General features: G+C 42.3%; 1 protein-coding gene across 2 annotated transcripts in view; it reads left to right on the top strand.

Annotated features, from left to right (window-relative positions):
- The window catches only part of LOXHD1 (lipoxygenase homology PLAT domains 1), a 359,211-nt gene that overhangs the window by 44,671 nt on the left and 288,000 nt on the right, over positions 1-26,540 (top strand). For both annotated transcript variants that reach the window (XM_073619032.1, XM_073619042.1), the window contains exons 5-7: positions 40-165; positions 2,777-2,935; positions 6,200-6,398. In XM_073619032.1, coding sequence (XP_073475133.1) covers positions 40-165; positions 2,777-2,935; positions 6,200-6,398 — 484 coding nt within the window. The remainder of the gene's footprint in view (positions 1-39; positions 166-2,776; positions 2,936-6,199; positions 6,399-26,540) is intronic.

Below are 26,540 nucleotides of genomic sequence, written 5' to 3' on the forward strand. Positions count from 1 at the left end.
TGAAATATTGATTTCCTAAATGTTGAATTTGTTTTGTAGAAGCGTGCAAACAGCGCTCCCGCCAGCAGAGCTGGGCTCCGCCCTCGTTCTGCTTCAACCAATAAGGTCCTCTACAAAGTAACGGTGAAGACGGGAGAGAAGAAGCGATGCGGAACCAGCGCAAGGGTGAGCCGGAAAGACACATCAGTGGGGGGTTGATGTTGGGAACACACGCACAAACCCAGAGTGGTAGATATTAGACATGTGCAATTAGTTTCCTTCCAAATTCTTTTTTTTTAGCAAATTTCAACAAATTTGTTAATTCAGAAATATCCAAATTAACGAAAACGCGTTTAACAAATTTTTCTGAATAGTCGAAAATTCAAATCTATTCGAAAATTAAGAAAATAGGAATGCGAAAATCGGAAAATTTGGAAATTCGAGAATTCGAAAATCCAGAAATTCTAAAAATCCAAAAATAAGAAGAAAAATCCAAAAATTCAAAAGAACGAAAATCCGAAAATAAGAATGAGAATCTGAAAATTAGAAAAACCCGAAAATTTGAAAAAATAACTAACAAATAATAACTTAACTATTACTAACTACTGTTCACTAACTATTACTAATTACTGTTAAATTATAGGTATTGTAATTTCCTTTCAAATGTGGCTGTTAGTGAACGTAACGAATACTAATTTATCCGAAATTACAAATTATCCGAAATAACGAATGCCGTATCTAAATGAATGGAACGTAACAAATTACTTTTTATTATTATTATTATTTATTTTTAGTTCCATTCCATTTGTTTAGATGCGGCATTTGTTCTTTCAGATAATTCGTAACTTCAGATAAATTTGTATTCGTTACATTCACGAACAGCCAAATTTGAAAGGAAATTCCAATACCTATAATTTAATAACTTAGTAATAGTTAAGTTATTATTTGTTAGTTATTATTTCAGATTTTCGCATTTTCGGCTTGGCAGATTTTCGTATTTTCTTTCTCATTTTTGGATTTTCGTATTTCCGAATTTTCGAATTTCTGAATTTTAAAATTCCCGAATTTCCCAATTCAGAATTTTCACATTCCTGAATTTTTCGAATTTCCAAAAAAACGAATGAAATGAAATTGAACAAATTTTAGAATTTCCAGATTTTCGAATTTCTGGATTTTTGAAATGTCGATTTTCCAAATTACCGAATTTTAGAATTTCTGAATTTTAGAATTTCCAAATTCTGAATTTTAGAATTTCTGAATTTTCAAATTTCCAAATATTCGAATTTCCGAAAAAAACAAAAAGCAAATGAAACGTAAACTAACACATTTTTCAGCTTTTTCACCTTGCCCAAGTATTTTTCGGGACGGGGGGTGGTGGTGGGGGGGAGTCGATAAGTTACTTTTTATTATTATTATTTATTATTAATTTGTTCCATTCCATTTATTTAGATGCAGCATTTGTTATTTCGGATAATTCGTAACTTCAGATAAATTCGTATTCGTTACATTCACGAACAGCTAAATTTGAAAGGAAATTCCAATACCTACAATTGAATAGTTTAGTAATAGTTATGTTATTATTTGTTAGTTATTTTTTCAGATTTTTGGATTTTCTTTCTTATTTTCGGACTTTCTGAATTTTCGGATTTCTGAATTTTTCGAATTTCTGAATTTTCAAATTTCCCAATTCAGAATTTTTGAATTTACGAATTTTCGAATTTCAAAAAAAAAAAAAAACGAAACGAAAATGAACAAATTTTCAAATTTTTTAATTTCCAGATTTTCGAGTTTCCGGATTTTTAAAATTTTGAATATTCAAATTTCCGAATTTCCCAATTCCGAATTTTTGAATTTCTGAATTTTCGGGTTTCCAAACAAAAAACAAATGAAACGAAAATGAACAAATTAAAAAATTTCCAGATTTTTAAATTTCTGGATTTTTGAAATTTTGAATATTCAAATTTCCAAATTTCCCAATTCCGAATTTTTGAATTTCTGAATTTTTGGGTTTCCAAAAAAAACCCCAAAAAAACGAATGAAAGGAAAATGAACAAATTTTCAAATGTCCAGATTTTCTAATTTCCGGATTTTTTAATTTTGAATTTACAAATTTTCGAATTTCTGAATTTTTGCATTTCCGAATTCAGAATTTTTCGAATTTCTGATTTTTCAAATTTCTGAATATTCGAATTTCCGAAAAAAAAACAAAAAAAAAACGAATGAGACGAAAACAAACACATTTTTCATCAGTCCACATGTCTAATAGACATCACCCTGTCCAAGTATTTTTGGGCACGGGGGGGGGGGGTTTGATAAGTCAATTTCTTTTTTTTTTTAAACTAAGTTCCCCTTAGGGAGGGCTGGGGCAGAGGTGTCTACAGAGCCCCCTTCTCCCTGGTGAATAATTTTAGCTCTATTCACCTTGATGGACATATATATTTTTATATAATGAGATATGGCAAAAAAAAAATCCAAAAAAATGAATATATATATTTTTGAAGACTACCAAATTATTTTTTGATCTCTGTGCAGTTGCACCAAATTACAAGTCGCCTCCATCACCGCTGTCAATTTAGAAACATAGAAGTAGAAGAGTGATGGCGGAAAAGAGACCTTGTTCTTCTTTTTCTTTTTATATTGTCTCAGTCCAGGAAGCCGATGGTGTTTATAAATGATGCCTGAACAAAGATGGCACCTGAACAAAGATGGGAGTGTTACACTGACACATTAGCATGCATGTACTACCATACAAAAAATGTCATATTTGAAGTCGTGTTTTATTCTTTCATTTGCCCAGGTCTACATACAGATGAAAGGAAGCAAAGGGAAGGTGAACAAGACCCAGTTGTATAAAAAATCCACTCCAGACTCAGAATTTAAATTCAGCAAAGGTTCAACTCACACCTTCAAAGTCTATGGGCCGGAGATCGGGGACATTAAAAGCATAACTCTGGAGGTAGGTGTACTTACAGGAGGAAAACGTTCAACTGACCCGGGTCTAAGGCCTCGTCCGCATCTCCGCGTTTTTGATCATGCGGCAAACCACACAGAAAATGCACGCTGTGCTGAACACTTTGGAAATGCACCGCAAACGCGCGAAAGGCTTCCGCTGTCATTGAATGTTAATGGCACCCCAAGCACAGGTACCAAATGGGCCACAAACGCATTAAAAAGCGTAGTAAAAAAAGGCACCAAAAAAAGTACAGGTGCTTCTTTTGGGGGGCGTAGGGCAGAGCCCTTTCAAGTGAACATGTGAAAAAGGAACAAAAAAAAAATGCGAGCAGGAGCGTGAGTTCCCGCTACATGCACGTGTTTTCCTGGGAGAAGAAATGAATGTATCCATTAGACATGTGCACTGCTGAAAAATTTGTTCATTTTTGTTTATCGTTTCATTCTTTTTTTTTTCTTTCGTTTTTCGGGTCATTCGTTATGATGACAATTCGTAAATTCATAAATTCGTAAATTCGAAAAAATGTGTACATTCGTAAATTTGAAATTCGAAAATCCGAAAACTCGAAAATCTGAAATAATAACTAATAATAACTTAACCCAATTCAGAATGATTTCGGATTTTGGAATGTTATTCGATTATTCGGAAATTTGAAAATTCAGAAATTCTACAATTCGGAAATTCAAAAATTCTGAATTGGGTTAAGTTATTATTAGTTATTATTTCAGATTTTCGAGTTTTCGGATTTTCGAATTTCAAATTTACGAATGTAAATTAAATTAATGTTGCATCTAAACAAATGGAATGGAACAAATTAATAATAATAAATAACAATAATAATAAAAACTTATTATTATTTATTATCAATTCGTTCCATTCCATATGTTTAGATGCGGCATTCGTTATATTGGATAATTCGTAACTTTGGATACATTATTTTTTCATTATTTTTTTTATTCACTAACAGCCAAATTTGAAAGGAAATTCCAGCCAGAATTTCCAGGAAGCCTATCCCACCTCCACCTAAGAATTGTACTTGAGTCCCCTCCACCAGATCCTCCCCGCCCGCAGCCTTTAGATTGTAAGCTCCATGAGCAAGGTCCTTCCTTCTGTATTGAACTGTATTGTAAATTGTACTGTCCCCCTTTTATTGTAAAGCGCTGTGTAAACTGTTTGCGCTATATAAATCCTGTATAATAATAATAATAATAATATCAGTGCATAATTTGCACAACATATCACTTTAGTTTCTGTCACTTCACATATGCATTTTAGGCGCATTTAAAGGGGCACACAGCAAAACAAGCAGCGCCATACCCACTTTCAAAAACCCTATACTAATCATTGACTCTGCTAGTAGTCCCAGTGGGGGCAGCAGCTTAAAATTTTTTTTTTTTCGTTTCACCTAATTTTGGTCCATAGTGCGGTAGCTATACGTCGGGATAAGCGGGATAGCAGGCGCACACGCGCGCCCACTGCACAGCAGGGGTGCCGATGCTCGTGACCGGCAGACGCGATGATCACCAGCCACAATCGATCGCGGACGCGAGAGGCAGAACAAGGACGTGTGTGTGTAAACACACAAATCCCTGTTCTGTGAGGAGAGGAGAGACAGATCGTGAGTTCCTACGAGCTGGGAACCGCGATCTGTCATCTCCTATAGTCAGTCCCCTCCCCCTACAGTTAGAACACACACTAGGGAACACAGTTAACCCCTTGATCGCCCCCTAGTGTTAACCCCTTCCCTGCCAGTGACAGTTATACAGTAATCAATGCATTTTTATAGAACTGATCGCTGTATAATTGTCAATCGACCCAAAAATGTGTCAAAAGTATCCGATGCGTCCGCCACAATGTCGCAGTCTCGATAAAAATTGCAAATCGCCGCCATTACTAGTAAAAAAAAATAACAATAATAAAAATGCCATTAATCCATGCCCTATTTTGTAGACGCTATAACTTTTGCGCAAACCAATCAATATACGCTTTTTGCGATTTTTTTTATTGCCAAAAATATGTAGAAGAATACATATTGGCCTAAACTGAGGAAAAAATTATTTTTTTTTTAAAAAATTGGAGCTGTTTATTACAGCACAAAATGCAAAATATTGTGTTTTTTTTTTCAAAATTGTCACTCTTCTTTTGTTTATAGTGCAAAAAAATAAAAAAACGCAGAGATGATCAAATACCACCAAAAGAAAGCTCTATTTGTGGGAAAAAAAAGGGACGTCAATTTTTTTTGGGTGCAACGTCGCAGTTGTGAGTTAAAGCGACGCAGTGCCGTATCGCAAAAAATGGCCAGGTCATAGAGCAGCCAAATCTTCCGGGGCTGAAGTGGTTAATAAAAAGATTGTTAAAAAAAAGCAAGTTTGACTTCATAAAGCCACATCCATATTTATACATAAGAAGAAAGAGATTGCGAGCTGGAATAGTTCAAGCTCTGCCCATTTGGATCGGACTTTAAGGGCTCAGTATGGGAGTCCACAAAAAATACAACGCATAAAATATATGTTTATTCAAAATTGATTAAAAATGACATATAAAAAGTGTAAACATGAGCTGCCTCCGCAAGGTCCAAATGTGGACACAGTACCAATCGTATGCCCCGCTATAGCTACCGGAAATAATAAGTAAATTAACTTTACAGTAAGATACAGGTGTACATATAGAGTTCTGTACATTTCTGGTAGTCTGGTCAACGTTTCGCCAATTTAAAGGCTTCCTCAGGACCCTCAATGCTAGTAGTAGGGCAGCACTATATGTAAGAAAATGCAACAGTCAATGACATAACATATTATATATAAACAATAATGTTACCACTTGTTACCAATGGTTATTATGTAAGGTGCTCACATCGCTGTGGTGAATCGGGGAGTGCCCATCAACTATGCCTGGGGGCGGGCACAGGGGCACCAAAGTAAAATTAACTTTACAGTAAGATACAGGTGTACATATAGAGTTCTGTACATTTCTGGTAGTCTGGTCAACGTTTCGCCATCTTAAAGGCTTCCTCAGGACCCTCAATGCTAGTAGTAGGGCAGCACTATATGTAAGAAAATGCAACAGTCAATGACATGACATATTATATATAAACAATAATGTTACCACTTGTTACCAATGGTTATTATGTAAGGTGCTCACATCGCTGTGGTGAATCGGGGAGCGCCCATCAACTATGCCTGGGGGCGGGCACAGGGGCACCAAAGCCAAAAATGTAAGAAAAAGTTTAAACATAAAGTCCACTCTTGTTTTTTTTTTTTTTTAACACAGCATGACGGCTTGGAACAACAACATGCCTGGTATGTGAACGATATCACCGTCACCAACACACACCGAGACAAGTCATGGCAGTTTCCATGCCAGCGGTGGTTCTCCCTGTACCATGCCGACTGCCAGCTCAGCCGAACCTTAACGCCCAGCAGTAAAACTTCTCAGCACCAGCTGGATGGAAAAGTGGGCGACCATACTGGTAAGAGACGGCGCCTGCACATCTAATATACCTGGATCCAAAACATACACTTCAGTAAACTAAAGGGAATCTGTACTGGGAAAAGTTCCTAAGCTGCCATTGCTGGCCTATTTCTCAAAATGCTAAGTGCCTGGCCTGCACAGACCTGGAGCAAAGCCAGAGTCCAGACAAAACTCTTAAGCCTCGTACACACGATCGGACTTGCCGACGGGAAAATGTTCGATGACAGGCTGTTGTAAATCCAACCGTGTGTACGCTCCATCGGACAATTGTTGTCGGACTTTCCACCAACAAATGTTGGATGGCAGGTTTTCAAATTTTCCTGCCAACAAATGTGTTTTGTCGGACTTTCCGATCGTGTGTACACAAGTCCGTCGGACAAAAGTCCAAAGTACAAACACGCATGCTCGGAAGCAAGGAGGAGCCAGAAGCGGTCGGTCTTGTAAACTAGCGTTCGTAATAGAGAATTAACATTCGTGACGCGGCAAATTATGAAATCTCCAAATGCAGCGCACAATTCTCTTCTTCTTTAATGGGATAATAATGAAGCTGCTTTGCTGGTGATACTGATGGAGTTATTGCAAACGAATTTTCAAAGGCTTTTTTTTTTCTAGTGAATAATATTATTATGCTTTTTGTTTTTGTTTTTTTATTTAGGCAAGTTACCACAACACCATTATCCCGTAGTTTTTAAGATCAAAGATACAACTATATTGGTGTCCCTTGTTAATTTTATATTGTATTTTTTAAAATGTAACTGTCTACTCCCAAACTATCATTTGAAGTAAAACACATAGCCAAGTATTATTCTCCACAATTTTTTTTATTGTGCATTAAAAAAAGAAAACAAATAAAATTAGACTTGTTATCTGCCAATAGAACTTAACCAAAAAGTGCATTCTATGCATCCAAAAATATAGAAAATATACCAAATCAAATCATTATTATTCAACCCAAAAAATAATGTCAAAGCAATAACTCCAAGACCAATAATAAATAACACGTTATCTCCTCCGATTCTGCAACATGGCTGGTTGATGAACGGCCGTTCAGAAACAAACTGAAAAGCATGAAATGAAAAGCGCTAAATGAAAAACGGGAAAAGAAAAGCGCAAATCAACACTCGCCAAACTTCTACTAACAAAAAATTAGCAGAAGGAGCCCAAAGGGTGGTGCTAAAGAGCTAAAAAAAAAAAACATGTAGTACGTCACTACGATCGTAATTGTTGGCCAACAATTGTGTGGCCGTGTGTATGTAAGACAAGTTTGAGCCAACGCCCTTCGGACAAAATTCCACGGTTTTGTTGGCGGAAAGTCCGATCGTGTGTAGGAGGCATTATGCTGCAAACTTTGTTCCAAGTCAGAGACTTAAGCCTAGTACACACGGGCTGAATGTCGGGTGGCATTAGCCATTTCAATAGAAACCGGCTGACATTCGGGCCCGCGTGTACTGGAGTTGGTTCAACGGAAGCCGGCCGTTCAGCTGGCTTCTGTCGAAGGGGCATGACCGAAAAAAAAAGGGCTACCCACTGGCTCCCGATCAGCGCTCTCAGCCAATAGCTAACTCGAGTGTTCTGGTGAGGGGGCCTTCCCCCTGTCAGAACACAATAGCATAGCAGGGTAGATTGCTGTACTAACATCAGATAGTTAATTAATACATCGGTACCTCCTGAGCTGTCAGTTTTTTTTTCGTCCAGCCCTGATGGGTTAAACGAAAAAAAACGACTGGTGTGTACGAGGCTTTAGGGCCAATTGACACTATATGCAGTGGCAGACGTTTTACAGCATGGTAAAACGTCTGTCACCACAGGGACATGCAAGAAACAATTGTTTCCTTTGTGTCCCATTTACCATGCTGCGTTTTATCACAGCACATTGCACTGAATCACAATGCATTGCCAGTCAGCAAAGTGCAGCGCGTTGCCTAACATTGCAGAAGTGGTGGCTGGTGTTTTTTTGTTGGGGGGGGGGCAGCGAACAGCCACCCCCCTGATGAACCTCAAACCCCCCACCCACCCCCCCCTTGCTGTCTGTTGGTCCACCGGCACTTACCCCATCTAGGCGGCGGGCATATCGGGCATCGGTGGGGATCGGGGCATCAGCGGACATCGGGCTGCGACGGGCATCAGTCTTCTCCTCCTCGCTTCCACCGTGCGTCTCCTCCCCTCCTCCTAGGCATCTAATAGGATCGCCTGTCCTTTCAGCCAATCGGGTGACGGTTATCAGACCAGCTTCCCGATTGGCTGGGAGGAGGATCAGTGTTTCAACAGCGAATATTCATTCGCTGTTGGAACACACCTGGGTGGGCTCCAGACGCAATGCTCTGCGCCCCCAGCCCACCCTATTTTGAAGCCTGTTAGAGCCTCTGGCTCTTATCATGTGCTTTAAAAATCCACACCCCCTCCATTGGAATGCATGCACCCATCGCCCTGATATGTAGATCAGAGGGCCGGATGCATGGATAGGGGGGGCAGCGCCCGTGCGTCCTCTATGGACGGGCCGCTACTGAACAGAACTGTAAAATAAAAATGATAATGATTGATCTTTACCATCTATTTAATTAGGGCAGTTCATTCATTTTGAATAGAGTGCCTACGCCCACATAGGAAAAATAAACAGACATTTTATTTTTATTTATTTATTTCAGGTACTTATATAGCGCCGTCAATTTATGCAGCGCTTTTACATATACATTGTACATTCACATCAGTCCCTATACCCTGGAGCTTACAATCTAAGGTCCCTAACTCACATTCATACATACTAGGGACAATTTAGACAGAAGCCAATTAACCTCCCAGCATGTCTTTGGAGTGTGGGAGGAAACCGGAGTACCCGGAGGAAACCCACGCAGGCACTGGGAGAACATGCAAACTCCAGGCAGGTAGTGTCATGGTTGGGATGCAGCCATTGGTGTGCGCAGCCTATTGCATTTAGGTGTGCACCCCAAACCTCAAACACACACACATGCCTTTCTCTGTAGCTGCACTGAATAGTGAATGAAAGGGAAGTGCTCTGCGCTGAGCAGCTTCCTGTTCATTCACAAACTGAAGCATAGTAAATAAAGTTTACTATACTTCAGTTATGATTGAACACAGTGAGCGAGTGTGTTCACTGTGTTCATTTAAAAAAGGAAGGAGCCGGTAAATGACATATTCATTAGCCCCTTTCGCCACTCTCAATCCTAAAACATCTCCCGCAGCAGCCGGGGGGGGGGGGGGGAGAGGAGGGGAACCAGCAGCAATGTGGAGGTGGGGGGCAACACGGGGGGAAGTCCGGGCAGTAGGGGGATTCAGCACCGCACAGAGTGATTAGGGTGTGCCCAGGCACACGTAGCACACCCCCTGCACACAGCTATGCATGCACCTAATTGCCATCACACTGTAGCACACCACAATGCATGTTCATTGTAAGGTATGTGCATTGTGGTGTGCTGCTGAGCATTACCAGCAGCAGCTGTAAAGTGCATTGGGGTTCCACAAACAATACGTAACATTGTTGTGTGTTGTGGTAGCATGCATTACTGCAACGCATAGGTGTGATCGGACCCCCAAAATACACTTTCCCAAAAATATTTGTTTTTTGTTTGTACTAAATGTTTTTTAGGGATTGTATGCATACAGTGAGTGTGCTTATGCTGTATTCATTCTCAAAGGGACCTAAAGTCTGATGTTCCTTCCAGTGGCATCCATGCATATACATGGGTCAGTATGGGAAGAGATCAGTTCTCCTCACCCTATAAGTGGCCATACACGTAGCAATTTGTGATCAATGTAGGTGCAAATGATTTAAAAAATCAAATATTGAACATTTCTACACACAATATTTTTCCACACTTTGAGATCAACAGAAAACACCAGCTGAAAATATGGCATATCAGTACAGTGGAACCTTGGTTTACGAGTAATACTCTGTTCCTGAGTGTTTCCGAGCCTTTCCGAGTTCAGCCGAGCTGTCCCCGAGTATTTCCGATGCTCTCCGGCGCCCCCTCCACCTCTGGCCACATGCGGTATTGCATGTAATAGAAGTCAATGCAGAACTAATTATCTTGGTTTCCATTGACTTCTATGGAGAATACTCGCTTTGATATGCGAGTGCTTTGGATTACAAGCATTCTCCTGGAACGGATTATGCTCGTAATCCAAGGTTCCACTGTATATAAATGTAAGCAATCATTTTATTGATCTGTGAAAAAAATCAATTCCCCGGCACATCCAAGAATTGTCCAGCACACATGTAGATATTTGTATGAGTTATGTGAAGCGATCAGCAAAATTCTGCCGTGGCTGAGAGCTCTCTAAGATCATAGACTGATTGTCTCTGGTTTTGTCTCAATAAATGATCGATTGAATGGTTTTGTAGATATTGCACGTGTGCAGCCACCATTATATTTTGAATTGTGAAAAAAAAACAGGGGCATCCAGAGGACATCCGCTTAAAGTGCATGTAAAGTCGATTCATGAAATTTGAGCTGGGCACATATATCTGCAGTGTTTTCTTATCTCTCTTCAAAGCACTAAGTCCCATGGCTCTCTCCTGCTCCAATCTTCTGTTATCAGCATGATAACTTCTGAAAAGTTCTTTGACACATGTGATAAAACCAGCCTGAATTTTGTGTCAGGGTAGGTGCTATAAGTAGATTAGCAGGATGCTGCTCTACTCACAGCACAGCTCTGAAAGTCTCTGCCTATCTGGAGAGGGGGTGTGTGCCTTTCCTCCAATCAGCTGTCTCCCAGTGTAATCCAACACTACACTGCTACTGCTGAATGAGGAAGTGAAAATATATAACACGATGTGCACTTTCTAAACATTATATAAAGCTGAAGACAGCAGATATACATGTAAAACTTATGTAGGGAGATTTGTTTAATCTCTGAGTTACATCTGAGGCTGTTCACTTCACTGGGTATATGTGGGGGTTTACATCCATTTTAACCACTTTAGCCCCAGAAGATTTGGCTGCTGAATGACCGAGCCATTTTTTGCGATTCGGCACTGCGTCGCTTTAACTGACAATTGCTCAGTCATGTGACGTTGCACGCAAACAAAATTACTTTTATTTCCCACAAATAGAGCTTTCTTTTAGTGGTATTTGATCATCTCTGCGGTTTTTAGTTTTTGCGCTATAAACAAAAAAAGACCGACAATTTTGAAAAAAAACACTATTTTGTATTTTTTGCTATATTATTTTTATTATTATTATTATTATTATTATATATAGCCCTATTTTTTTTTTAAAAAAGCTAATTTTTTCTCAGTCTAGGTCAATATGTGTTCTTCTACATATTTTTGGTTAAAAAAAAAACCCGCAATAAGCGTATATTGATTGGTTTGCGCAAAAGTTATAGCGTCTACAAAATAGGGGATAGATTTATGGCATTTTTATTATTATTATTTTTTTACTAGTAATGGCGGCAATCTGCGATTTTTATTGGGACTGCGACATTATGGACACATCGGACACTTTTGACACATTTGAGGGAGCACTGGCATTTATACAGCTATCAGTGCTATAAAAATGCACTGATTACTGTATAAATGTCACTGGCAGGGAAGGGGTTAACACTAGGGGGCGATCAAGGGGTTAATTGTGTTCCCTGTGTGTGTTTCTAACTGTAGGGGGAGGGGACAGACCTAGAGGAAATGACAGATCGTGTTTCCTAGCTATTAGGAACTCACCATCTGTTACTCCTCACAGAACAGAACAGGGATTTTTGTGTTTACACACACACATACACACACACGTCCCTGTTTTGCCTCTTGTGCCCGCAATCGCTTGTGGCCGGCGGTCATTGGGACCGTCAGCCACGAGCATTGGAACCCCCGCAGTGCAGCGCGCGCCTGCTATCCCGCTTAAAGGAGCCAACGTACAGCTACGACGGCTCGCGGGATCGTGCTGACCTGCCACAGTACAATGACTGGTCGGTAAGCGGTTAATTAAAATGGTCCTGGGTGAATGCAGAATAGCTATAATGGCCAGGGACAATAGCAGGATGACAAATGGCTTACAACAAGGTGCAGGTTTTGAAAGTAACCGGTCTTTATGAGAGCCTCTGATGGTGGGGATGGATTTGTGCTGCAAATGCTCCCACAGTGCAGTCCCTGGGATGGCTTCAATCATGGCATCCAGCAATTCACGGGCTAAGGCTGGAGTAATTGGGGCTTAAAGTGGTTCTAAACTCTATAATAACGCTTACCTGTAGGTACTGTAAATATCTCCTAAACTTGCACAGTTTAGGAGGTATTTACTATATCCACTGCTGCCGACGTCATCGGCGCATGTGCACTGAAGAAACGACCTGCTGGTGCCGTTTTTTCAGGACCTGTGCCGAGACTCTGATGGTGGGGATGGATTTGTCCTGCGCACATGCGCAGGAGTGATGTAATTGTGTCTCCGGCCAATCACTGCGCCAGAGCCCGTGAACCCGGAAGTAACTCCGGTGATGTCAGTCGTGGGAGCGGAGTGCGGGTGACACTGCAGGGCATTGTTCCAAGGTAAGTATTTCATAATGAGCTAGTATGCATTATGCCTTTTGTCTTTCAGGTTTTTATTTTTATTTTTTTTCGGAGGTTTACAACCTCTTTAAAGTGATATTAACCCTCTTCTTTTACGCACTTACAGCAGGTGATTTAATTATTGAATAAGTAAGCAACTTCTTCTTTTACTCCTTGCCTATGTTCCAGTTTAGGCTGGTGCCATGACCACTGCCCCAGGTGTCCTGCTTCAAGGTGGCTCTTTTCTCTTGCAGCATCCTATTTAGTCACCCTTGCCGCCCGCTTTATAGCAAAATGACGGCGGCAAAGTGGTTTCAATATCCTGACCGAGCGTCATTTGATGTCGCCAGGATATCAAGCCGCTGCGCGCCCCCGGGACGCACTTCGCGGCGATTGTTGTTGCGGTGTGTCAGTCTGACACACCGCAACTCCGATCTAGGTAAAGAGCCTCTGACGGAGACTCTTTACCACGTGATCAGCCGTGTCCAATCACAGCTGATCACGATGTAAACAGGAAGAGCCCTCACTCGCATCTGTAAGACGTAGGTAGAGGAGAGACGATCGTCTGCTCCTTTGTCAGGGGGGATCTGTGCTGATCGATTATCAGCGCAGCCCCCCCCCCCCGAGGATGCCCACACTGGACCACCAGGGATGCCACCACTAGTCACCACCAGGGATGCCACCACTAGTCACCACCAGGTATGCCACCCTAGATCACCAGGAATGCCAATCAGTGCCCGCAATGGATGCCAATCAGTGCCCACAATGGGCATCCCTGATTGGCAGGCATTATAGTGCCCATCCATGCCCATCCGTGCTGCCTATCAGTACCTATCCGTGCTGCCTATCAGTGCCCATTCATGCCACCCATCCGTGCTGCCTTTCAGTGCCCATCAGTGCCACTTATGTGTACCCATCAGTGCTGCATATCAGTGCCACCTATCAGTAACCATCAGTGCTGCCTATCAGTGCCCCATCAGTGCCGCATAGTAGTGCCCATCATCAGTGGCCATTAGTGCCACCTCATCAGTGCGACCTCATTGGTGCCCATCAGTGCTGCCTTATCAGTGTCTGTCAGTGCAGCCCCATCAGTGAAGGTGAAAACTTACTTATTTACAAAGTTTTGTAACAGAAACAAAAAAAAAACATTTTTTTTTTCAAAATTTTCGGTCTTTTTTTATTTGTTTAGCAGAAAATAAAAAATCCCAGAGGTGATCAAATACCACCAAAAGAAAACTTTATTTGTGGGAACAAAATGATAAACATTTAGTTTGGGTACAGTGTAGCATGACCGCGCAATTGTCATTCAAACTGCGACAGCGCTGAAAGCTGAAAATTGGCTTGGGCAGGAAGGTGTATAAGTGCCCTGTATTATAGTGGTTAAGGAAGCAGGAGCCAGCAGCATTGAAAGCTGTAAACTGCAATTGCTGGCGTAAAAAAAAAAAAAAAATTAAGAAGATTGTGCAGAGATTGCACAATCTGATTGTAGAGTGTATGATCTGCTTAAGACAGCCAATCACAATGTGGACAACTGCCCGGCTGAATAAGTGGTCATCAAGCGAGTTCCTGACAATAGATATGTGGAGCACAGCTCCTGACATAATGCAGATGGCTGTACTATTATGTATCATTACATAGGTGTGTATGGTGAGCAGCACTGTTATCTGTGCTGTGCTCTAATCTACATCTGTGTTGCACCTGTAACATGAGCGCTGTTGTTACACGGCTAACAGCAAGGTTCCAAGCTGCAGATCACATTACCAGCCAGAAAAGCTGAAGTCTCTGACACATTACTCTTCTCCGGGTCTCTCTTGGTAGCAGATTTTTCCTGTGCTGTATTTCAAATCTGGGAACATAATATCTGTGGATAGGGAGGAGGAACACATATGTAGTGTGAATTTGTTTTTATTATACAGTATCTCACAAAAGTGAGTACATCCCCCTCACATTTTCGTAAATATTTTATTATATCTTTTCATGTGACAACACTGAAGAAATGACACTTTGCTACAATGTAAAGTAGTGAGTGTACAGCTTGTATAACAGTGTAAATTTGTTGTCCCCTCAAAATAACTCAACACACAGCAATTAATGTCTAAACCACTGGAAACCAAAGTGAGTACAACTCTAAGTGAAAATGTCCAAATTGGGCCCAATTAGCCATTTTCCCTCCCCGATGTCATGTAACTCATTAGTGTTACAAGGTCTCAGGTGTGAATAGGGAGCAGGTGTGTTAAATTTGGTGTTATCGCTCTCACTCTCTCATACTGGTCACTGGAAGTTCAACATGGCACCTCATGGCAAAGAACTCTCTGAGGATCTGAAAAAAAGAATTGTTGCTCTGCATAAAGATGGCCTAGGCTATAAGAAGATTACCAAGACCCAGAAACTGAGCTGCAGCACGGTGGCCAAGACCATACAGCGGTTTAACAGGACAGGTTCTACTCAGAACAGGCCTCGCTATGGTCGATCAAAGAAGTTGAGTGCACGTGTTCAGCGTCATATCCAGAGGTTGTCTTTGGGAAATAGACGTATGAGTGCTGCCAGCATTGCTGCAGAGGTTGAAGGGGTGGGGGGTCAGCCTGTCAGTGTTCAGACCATACGCCGCGCACTGCATCAAATTGGTCTACATGGCTGTCGTCCTAGAAGGAAGCCTCTTCTAAAGATGATGCACAAGAAAGCCTGCAAACAGTTTAGTGAAAACAAGCAGACTAAGGACATAGATTAATGATACCATGTCCTGTGGTCTGATGAGACCAAGATAAACTTATTTGGTTCAGATGGTGTCAAGTGTGTGTGGCAGCAAACCAGGTGAGGAGTACAAACACAAGTGTGTTTTGCCTACAGTCAAGCATGGTGGTGGGAGTGTCATGGTCTGGGGCTGCATGAGTGCTGCCGGCACTGGAGAGCTTCAGTTCATTGAGGGAACCATGAATGCCAACATGTACTGTGACATACTGAAGCAGAGCATGATCCCCTCCCTTCGGAGACTGGGCCCCAGGGCAGTATTCCAACATGATATGGACCCCAAACACACCTCCAAGACGACCACTGCCTTACTAAAGAAGCTGAGGGTAAAGGTGATGGACTGGCCAAGCATGTCTCCAGACTTAAACCCTATTGAGCATCTGTGGGGCATCCTCAAATGGAAGGTGGACGAGCGCAACATCTCTAACATCCACCAGCTCTGTGATGCCATCATGGAGAAGTGGAAGAGGACTTCAGTGGTAACCTGTGAAGCTCTGGTGAACTCCATGCCCAAAAGGGTTAAGGCAGTGCTGGATAATAATTTTGGCCACACAAAATATTGACACTTTGGGCCCAATTTGGACATTTTCACTAATGTCGCGCACACACGAGCGGAATGTCCGACAGAAAAAGTCTGACAGAAGCTTTTCATCGTCTATTCCGATCGTGTGTATGCCTCATTGGAAAATTCTGACGGACCTAGAAATGGAACATGTTCTTAATATTTCCGACGGAACCAATTCCTACCGGGAAAACCGCTCGTCTGTATACTGTTCCGAAGGACCTAAAAAGAACCATGCTCTGAAGCAAGTACGAGACGGAAGCTATTGGCTACTGGCTATTGAACTTCCTTTTTCTTGTCCCGTCGTACGTGTTGTACGTCACCGCGTTCTGGACAGTCGAACTTTGGTGTGACCCCGTGTAGGCAAGACCACTTGAGCGGAATTCCGTCGGAGAAACCTTCGGAGTTTATTCGGACGGCAAAAAAGGTCGCGTGTACGTGGCATTAGGGGTGTACTTACTTTTGTTGCCAGTGGTTTAGACATTAATGGCTGTGTGTTGAGTTATTTTGAGGGGACAGCAAATTTACACTGTTATACAAGCTGTACACTCACTACTTTACATTGTAGCAAAGTGTCATTTCTTCAGTGTTATCACATGAAAAGATATAATAAAATATTTACAAAAATGTGAGGGGTGTACTCACTTTTGTGAGATACTGTATATACTATAGTTTGTGGACTCTATTACTTTCCTACAGACTAAATAATAAAGACTGATTTGGGTTATTTTCACTAAAGGAATGTAGCAGAAAACATTTTGACCAAAATTTATGAAGAAAGATTATTTATTTGTAAAATTTTATAACAGAAACGAACAAAATGTTCCGTCTTTTTAAAATTTATTTAGCAAAAAATAAAAGAAAAAAATAGTGGTGATTAAATGCCGCCAAAAGAAAGCTATTTGTGTGAAAAAAAATGATAAAAATTTCTCATGGGTACAGTGTTGCATGGCCGCGCAATTGTCATTTAAAGTGTGACAGCGCCTCCGACTCCGAGAGAGCCCATCTAGTTACTCCAATCACCGCAGAAGAGGTTCAAGTTGTAATTGACTCCCTATCCACTGGCAAAGCTCCTGGCCCAGATGGTCTCCCGACTGATTTCTATGTAGCACATGGTAATACGTTGGCCCCCCGACTGGCCGCCCTATTTACACATTGTCTGGAACAGGGCTCTCTTCCACCTTCCATGGCACACGCACATGTTATCCTCATCCCTAAAGCGGGCAAAGACCCCAAATTATGTGCCTCTTATAGACCTATAACACTCCTTAATACTGACCTCAAAATCCTAACTAAACTTCTTATCACTAGACTTAATCCATTACTCCCCTCTCTCATTGACTCAGATCAGATCAGGTTCATGTCCCATAAATCTACAGACATCAATCTTCGTAGGTTGTTTACTAACCTCCATGCACGACAAGACAATCAGGGTTCTAGAGTGGTTGCCTCTCTTGACATTGAGAAGGCCTTGGACTCGATTGAATGGCCTTTCCTGTGGGAGATTCTGCGGAGAATGGGGTTTCCCCTGGTATTCATTCATTGGTTATTGGTTATATATCATTCGCCTACGGCTGCCATTCGCTTAGGGGGTCGTCTGTCTAGTATTTTTAAACTTTCTAGGGGTACACGACAGGGCTGCCCTCTCTCTCCGGCACTTTTTGCCATTGCCATGGAACCGGTGGCATTACATGTCTCGCCACACATTAAAGGTCTACGGCTGGGTTGGCTGGAGGAGAGGGTGGCCTTGTATGAAGATGACCTCCTCCTCTTCCTGAATGATGCTGGCCCCTCCCTGCAAGGGGCATTGTCAGTCCTGAAAGAATTCTCTGTAGTGACGGGGCTCAAGGTAAATTGGGGTAAGTCTCAGCTGCTGGCCATTGATGCTGATGCTAAAAAAGGGGCCTCGGCTTCTCTTCAGCTGCAATGGGTAGACGAGTTTACCTACTTGGGGGTGTGTATCTCAGGGAACGTGACTGACTTCATTCCAATGAACTTGTTTCCAGTAATCAACTCAGTCAAAGCCAAACTGAAAGCATGGGAGAACCTCCCCCTGTCCCTACTGGGCCGTGTTAACCTCATCAAGATGAAAATACTTCCCAAGTTCACATACTTGTTTCGTAACTCCCCTCAATGGATCCCCAAGTCATTCTTTTCCCAACTAAACAAAATGTTCTCCTCCTTTCTTTGGGGTCCACGTCCCCCCGCTTTAAATTAACCACCCTAATGCGCCCTTGTTCGCAGGGGGGCTTAGCATTCCTGGATTGTCACAAATACTTCATAGCGGCTCAATTGGTCACTGCATTTTGGTGGCTTGTTCCAGATAGCTCCAACTCGGCTTGGGCCACTGAGGCTACGGTGTTGCGATCTGCAGAGGCATTGTCGAACCTCCTTTTGCGGGGTCCAAAAGCTCCATACGACCTAACCCCCTTCCATGCGTACCACCCTTAGGGCCTGGAGGGAAGGTCTGATCTGTGAAAAGTATCCTCTGACCGCTGTATCCCCAAACGCCCCACTCTGGAACAATCCCAACCTGTAGCACTTTCTCGAGATCCCAGACCCTGTGATATAGGCCAGGTACCATATCAAGGCTCTTTCAGACATCACCGCAGATCTAACGATATTCTCCTTTGATCACTTAATGTCTCATCACAACGCCACGCTCTCACTTAAATTTAGATATCTACAGTTGTCCCATGCTTTCAGGGCTCAGTTCCCGCCAGGGGAGGGGCAGATGGTGCAATCCGACCTAGAGCGGATATTGTGATTTGATTGTACCGAAAAACCCACCTCAGTGCTATATGCACATCTCCTTCGGGTCTCTTCCCCTGAACGGTCCAGGCTCCATCAGCAATGGGGCCCGGGATGTTCCGGAGTTGGACTCCGAAGATTGAGAAGATGTGTGGGACTTCCCATTAAAAATACTGGTTTCCTTAAAGCGGGTGTCCCGCGAAAAAAAAAATTTTAGATGTCAGCAGCTGCTGACTTTTAAAATAAGGTCACTCACCTGTCCCGGGGTCCAGCGATGTCGGCACCCGAGACCGAACCGTCCCTCGATCCTCGGGTGCTGCCATCTCCATTCTCAGTGAGGGAATCAGGAAGTGAAGCGTTGCGGCTTCCCTTCCCGATTCCCTACTGCGCATGCGCGAGTCACGCTGCGCTTTCTCAATGGTCCCCGCTATCTCCTGGGACCTGTGTCTTTCCCAGGAGACAGCGGGGGAGTGCGGGAGGGGGCGTGGCTCCCATGGGAGTCTATTCCCAGAAGTGGGTGCAGATACCTGTCTTAGACAGGTATCTGCTCCCCCCTCCCCCCTGAAAGGTGCCAACTGTGACACCGGAGGGGGGAGGAATCCGATGAGCGGAAGTTCCACTTTTGGGTGGAACTCCGCTTTAAGAGATCACCTCATTCAATACAATAAAAGTGCCACATTTGAAAACCAGAATCAACAATATTAATCTTATGGAAAAAATATTCCACACACTACAGAATACTAATAATTTTTATAATAAAAAATGGGACCCATGGCTTAACCTTTCCAATCTTTTTCAACCCTGAAGGACATTACCAGGTATCGGAGTCCTAAGAACAATATAAGATATGTATATATATAACAATCGTAAAGATTAATGTCAACTTGTTGACTTACCAAAAAAAAAATATATATATATATATATATATATCAACTCACACAATATATTTTGATAGTCCTTATGTGTAAACTATGTGTAAACTACCTGTATTGTACTTTTTATGGCATATGACAAAAGCTTTTTGTACCACCTTTTTGTACTCAATAAATATAGTTTGTAAACAAAAAAAACAAAAAAAAGTGCCCAGTATTAAAGTGGTTAAAATCTAAAAATCAGTAAGGATGCCACATGGTGATAGGATCCGGATTTGTATTAAATAAATAAAAATGTGATGCTTATCACATCACTGACCCAATGTGCCCACATGGCCATATCTGGCCAATATCATTTATTTATTTATTTATTTATTTCAGGTACTTATATAGCGCTGTCAATTTACGCAGCGCTTTACATATTCATTGTACATTCACATCAGTCCCTACCCTCAAGGAGCTTACAATCTAAGGTCCCTAACTCACATTCATACATACTAGGGACAATTTAGACAGGATCCAATTAACCTACCAGCATATTGACTCAATATGGCCTAACCAGCAACACTGAGATGTAATAAAGTATGAAAAACAGTGAAAACAAAATAAAAAGAAAACATGAGAACCTTTTATGATGCACGGTGCTTTAGCAAACCAAATGTCATCCAGTTAGAGTTTAGATCTACAGTACTTTAAAATCACCAGTGGCCTCCTAATGGCAGTGTCTCTGGAAAAGAATTTAATACTTGCAAGGAACCTTAGCCGAGCTTCGTCGTTTTGTTAAGATGTGTAAACAAAAGGTAACGTAACCCTTTCAGATGGGAAAGGGAGACGCCGCCGTAGTAGGAGTGGAAATATGTCAATTGATTGAAATCGGGCAATAGAAAGTCATTTCTAAGTCACGTTGGTCTCTTCGTATCCTTCCACCCGTCACGCTCTCCCGAGGGTTCCATCGCTCCCTTCAAGCTTCATATTTTTTTAAAGAACTCATTAAACTTGAGAGGCTTCTCGTTTAGCAAGGCAGCGTGGCTAAATACCATACGTGAGAGCTTGGGGACCTTTCTCCTCGTTGGCTCTATGGACTGTCGTACCTAGAAACCTATGCGCACGAGACTTTATAAGTCATGGGCTGCCTTCAATCAATGTGATCTGACAATATCCCTGACACCTGATCAACTGACAATAGGACGTACGTTACTGACTCCTGTGATGTGGTGGAAGAAGAGACACCAAAGTCGGGAGACCGGTAGGAGATGTGTTGTTGCCTTTGAGTGGTTTTCCCTTCTGAGAGCAGGAACAGGCTTTTTCTATAAAGGCTTTGGTGGGAGGTAGACCATAGCATTCAATCCCTTTTCAGTTCACATAAGTACTGTCAATTTTTGTAATTTTTGAATAGGGCAGTATAGAATTAGAGCCACTACCATGTTTTTTTAATTATTATTTTTGTCCCAACTGGGGGGGATTCACCTATCTATTTGCCATTGTCACCACCACAAAAAATGATGTGAAATCCAAAATGTTACAGTTGTCAGTGGAACAAGGGAGTAAGCGGAAAGCTTTCCCTGGGGACATCTGTTCCAGTGAAAACTGTGTGAAAGGGGGATTTCCCCTCATTTTGTAGAGATTTTCTCTCACTTCCGGCCATGTTTCCAGGAAAGAGTTTTTGACATACATACAGTCTGAGGAAAAGCTATAATATATTTTCTCTAAGCACGCTACATTTTAAAACCCAGCATCAAGCAAAGCTTTAATCTAAGTTTTAGCGGTCAGGTTTTTATTGCTGTGTCCCCACTGGAGAGATTTCTGCTCCCTTCCTGTCTAGGGTGTCACAAAAACAGGAAGCCATAGAAACGTTGTCCAAAAGAGACAAAGTAGCAACCTTGTTTTAATGGGAAGGGGGAGAGTTCAAACCTATGTATGTTGTATGCGTCCTGGTTCAGGTTGTGGTATGTGTCTCCCTGTTCTAGTGACACTTTAGACTCAAATTTCCTTTTCTGGAGTCACAGGGACAGGAAGTGTGGGGAAATCTCCACAGTGGATCCAGAGTAGCCAAATAATGCCAGCACGCCAGATTAAACAAAATTAGGGGCATTTTTTAAAAATACATTAAATCATTTTTTAACAAATGAATTGAAACTTTTCTAACTGCCCACAGTTCTGCTTTTGGGTGATCATATTCACATATATACTATATTACCAAAAGTATTGGGACGCCTGCCTTTATATACACATGAACTTTAATGGCACCCCATTCTTAGTCCGTAGGGTTCAATATTGAGTTGGCCCACCCTCTGCAGCTATAACAGCTTCAACTCTTCTGGGAAGGCTGTCCACAAGGTTTAGGAGTGTGTCTATGGGAATGTTTGACCATTCTTCAATAAGCGCATTTGTGAAGCCGGGCACTGATGGAGGAGAAGGCCTCAATTCAACCCAAAGCTGTTTGGTTGAGGTCAGGACTCTGTGTAGGCCAGTCAAGTTCCTCCACCCCAAACTCGCTCATCCATGTCTTTATGGACCTTGCTTTGTGCACTGGTGCGCAGTCATGTTGGAACAGGAAGGGGCCATCCCCAAACTGTTCCCACAAAGTTGGGAGCATGAAATTGTCCAAAATGTCTTGGTATGCTGATGCCTTAAGAGCTCCCTTCACTGCAGGGACGTGCAGTCAGGGGAGGCAGGTGAGGCCTAACTAAAAAAAAAAGAAAAACATTCGAGCTTCGAGTGAGGTAGCTCGGCAACCTGGTGTCATAGAGACCACAAATTTGGGGGGGGGGGGGGGGGGTAGGTAGCCAAAGTCCTACCCAACCACTGGTCAAAATTGCCACCTATGGTTCCAGAGATACAGGGCTCCTTGCACAGCCTGTCAGGAGCTACATGCAGAACTGCCAGTTTAAATACTGCTGGCACACTCTCAGCTTGGAGCCTTAGACCAATGGTAAAGTACCATTGCTCCAATAAAAATACTGCAGTGAGGCTCTCCTCTCATTGCAGTGTCATAGAAGGGGGCATGTGTCTTAAAGCGGGGGTCCACCTAAACCGCCAAAAAAAAAAAATATTAAAAGCCAGCAGCTACAAATACTGCAGCTGCTGACTTTTAATACATGGCCACTTACCTGTCCCAGGGTCCAGCGATGTCGGCAGGCGACGCCAAGAACCCGCTCGGTTCTTGGCAGCTGCCGCCGCCATCCTAGGTGAGGGAATCAGGAAGTGAAGCGTTGTGGCTTCACTTCCCGGTTCCCTACTGCGCATGCGTGAGTCGCGCTGCACATCGTAACTGGTCCCCGCTATCTCCTGGGAGCTGTGTGTTTCCCAGGAGACAGCACGGACTGACAGGAAGACAGGAAGAGGCATAGACTCCCATGGGAGTCTATGCCGGAAGTGGGTGCAAATACCTGTCTTATGCCCCGTACACACGGTCGGATTTTCCGATGGAAAATGTCCGATCGGAGCGTGTTGTCGGAAATTCCGACCGTGTGTGGGCTCCATCAGACATTTTCTATCGGATTTTCCGACACACAAAGTTGGAGAGCAGGAGATAAAATTTTCCGACAACAAAATCCGTTGTCGGAAATTCCGATCGTGTGTACACAAATCCGACGGACAAAGTGCCACGCATGCTCAGAATAAATAAAGAGATGAAAGCTATTGGCCACTGCCCCGTTTATAGTCCCCACGTACGTGTTTTACGTCACCGCGTTTAGAACGATCGGATTTTCCGACAACTTTGTGTGACCGTGTGTATGCAAGACAAGTTTGAGCCAACATCCTTCGGAAAAAATCCTAGGATTTTGTTGTCGGAATGTCCGAACAAAGTCCGACCGTGTGTACGCCCTATTAGACAGGTATCTGCACCCCCCTCCCCCCTGAAAGGTGCCAAATGTGACCCTGGAGGGGGGGAGGGTTCCGAAAAGCGGAAGTTCCATTTTTGTGTGGAACTCCGCTTTAAAGACACATGCTTCCTTCCTGCCCAGCCCTCCCATATTTTTCTTCTCAATTCTGACACTTCTCTCCTACGTGTAATAATCATCATTTCTTTGCTAGAAAATTACTCAGAAACATTATATATATTGTTTTAGCAGACACCCTAGGGAATAAAATGGTGGTCGTTGCAACTTTTTATGTTACATGGTATTTGGCAATGTTTCAAATGCGTTTTTTGGGAAAAACAACTGTTTCATGAATAAAAAAAAAAAAAAGAATAATGTGAAAGATGATGTTACGTCGAGCAAATAGATACCTAACATGTCACGCTTTAAAATTGCGCACAAACTTCAGTACTTAAAAATCTCCATAGGCGACGCTTTACTTTTTTTACAGGTTACCTGTTTAGAGTTATAGAGGAGGTCTAGTGCTAGAATTATTGTTCTTGCTCTAACGATCGCGGTGTATGTATCTGGCTCTGATACTAGCCAGTGCCTCACCAGCCACTGACCTCACCGCACGTCCCTGCCTCACTGGTACTAAGGGATAAAGCTCAACCCCTGAAAAACAACCCCACACCATAATCCCCCACCCACCAAATGATTTGGGCCAGTGCACTCAAACATTTTTTTGCAGTTCACAAAAAAAACGCTACTAAAATAATGCATGAGTTAGTTCAACACAATGTGAGGTATTTTACTCATGAAACCTTTCGGTATTTTATCTCATGATGTAATATCCAGTGGAATGGATACAATGAAGAAGGATTAAATCCCCTGTCAGTTTTTAGTACAAATAAAGTGGTAACATGGTTTAAACCATAGGCATATGCAGCATATGTTTTAATACAAAAGAAAAAAGGCGATTGGAATACCAGGCAAAGGGAAGCTGCTTTCACAAGACACATGTGGGATATCAAACACAAGGAAGTTAAAGTAAGTAAAGAAATACAAGATATCTTTATAAATGTCAAATATTGGATGAAAATAGTATCAAAAATCACACACAAATACCCTTCTTCCACCAATAAAAAAGACAACTTTGTCATTGGGGAGATTTCCAGTCACTTCTGTCCCATAGCCAGAGCAGGAAGTGACAGGAAATCCCTACAAATTAAAAGAATCCCTTGGGGACCCCCAGGTCACCAGAACCAGTGTCCCCACTGGAAGATTTCCCCTCTATTACTTTTCTGGGGACAACCCAAAATATGGGATTTACTTTCATTTTCAATGGTAATGATAAACAGGACAAAGAGACGGTTAATCTTCCTAACAGGGACACATACAAAAATAAAACCTGACAGGGGGTCTAATCCATCTTCAATTTATCCAAAACAAAAGAAAAAAATTGCCTTTAGTTATACTTCAGGTAAAACAGCCCAGATGATTCTGTTTTTTAATGCATAGGCTTCTATGCATTATTGTTGAGAAACAACAGAGACCAAATTGGCTATTATAATTTTACATTCCTTAAATAACTCATGCCTGGACCACTACTTATTTAACTCATGCATTTATTTATTCCCCCAGTGAATTGATTTAATACTGTTTTATGAGTTATTTATCTCTTTATTTTTGGTTTGTGAAGTAAATAACTCATAAGGTGATTGTGAATTGACATTTTCAGCATCTCATGAAATAATTGGATAACATGTGTCACCTGATTCAAACAACTCATGAGATAGTCTTTAGTCAATTAAGCCCATTGAAGCTGATTTGCACACTCTCCTCTTCTGACCTTGCTACTACCGGTACTACTTTAGAGTTCTCTAAAGTTTTCTCAGAAGCCCGCTTTACCATCTGTCCCCAGGATCCTGTTCCCTTACATCTACTATGGTCACCCTCTTCTATTTCATGCTCCCTCACTCGCATATTCAATCTCTCCCTCACTACTGGCATCTTTCCCTCCCCTCTTAAACATGCCCTAATCACCCCCATACCTAAAAGCCCGCACTGGGCCCCACCAGCCTGAACAACTTAAGACCCATCTCCTTGATCCTGTTTGCGTCAAAACTTTTCAAACGCTTATGCCACGTACACATGAGCGGACTGTCCGATAGAAAAAGTCCATCAGAAGCTTTTCATCGTCTATTCCGATCGTGTGTATGCCTCATCGGACTTTTTTTTTTTCGAAAAATCTGACGGACCTAGAAATAGAACATGTTCTAAATCTTTCCGACGGACCCAATTCCTATCGGGAAAACCGCTCGTCTGTATGCTGCTCCGACGGACCAAAAAAGATGCATGCTCAGAAGCAAGTACGAGACGGAATTTATTGGCTACTGGCTATTGAACTTCCTTTTTCTAGTCCCGTTGTAAGTGTTGTACATCACCGGGTTCTGGACAGTCGGACTTTGGTTGGACTTTGGGTTGACCGTGTGTAGGCAAGACCGCTGGAATGGAATTCCGTCGGAGTTACGTCGGAGAAACCGTTGGAGTTTATTACGACGGCTAAACTGGTTGTGTGTACGCGGCATTAGTCTACAACCCCACAACAATCTTCTTGACCCCTTACAATCCGGCTTTGGCTTGCTACACTCTACTGCAACTGCCCTACTGAAACTCACTAACGACCTACTAAGTGCTAAAACCAATGGCCACTAATCCATACTCATACTACTCAACCTCTCTGCAGCCTTTGATACTGCTGACCATCCCCGCCTCCTCAAAAAACTCCACTCTCTTGGCCTTCAACTCTCTCCACCTACCTATCACAGTGCTCCTTCATTGTGACCTATAGCTCTGTTTCCTCCGCTCCCCTTCCTCTTTCTGTAGGGGTACCCCAAGGTCCTGTCCT

This window comes from Aquarana catesbeiana, linkage group LG01 (assembly GCF_042186555.1).
Source record: "Aquarana catesbeiana isolate 2022-GZ linkage group LG01, ASM4218655v1, whole genome shotgun sequence".
Lineage (NCBI taxonomy): Eukaryota > Metazoa > Chordata > Amphibia > Anura > Ranidae > Aquarana > Aquarana catesbeiana.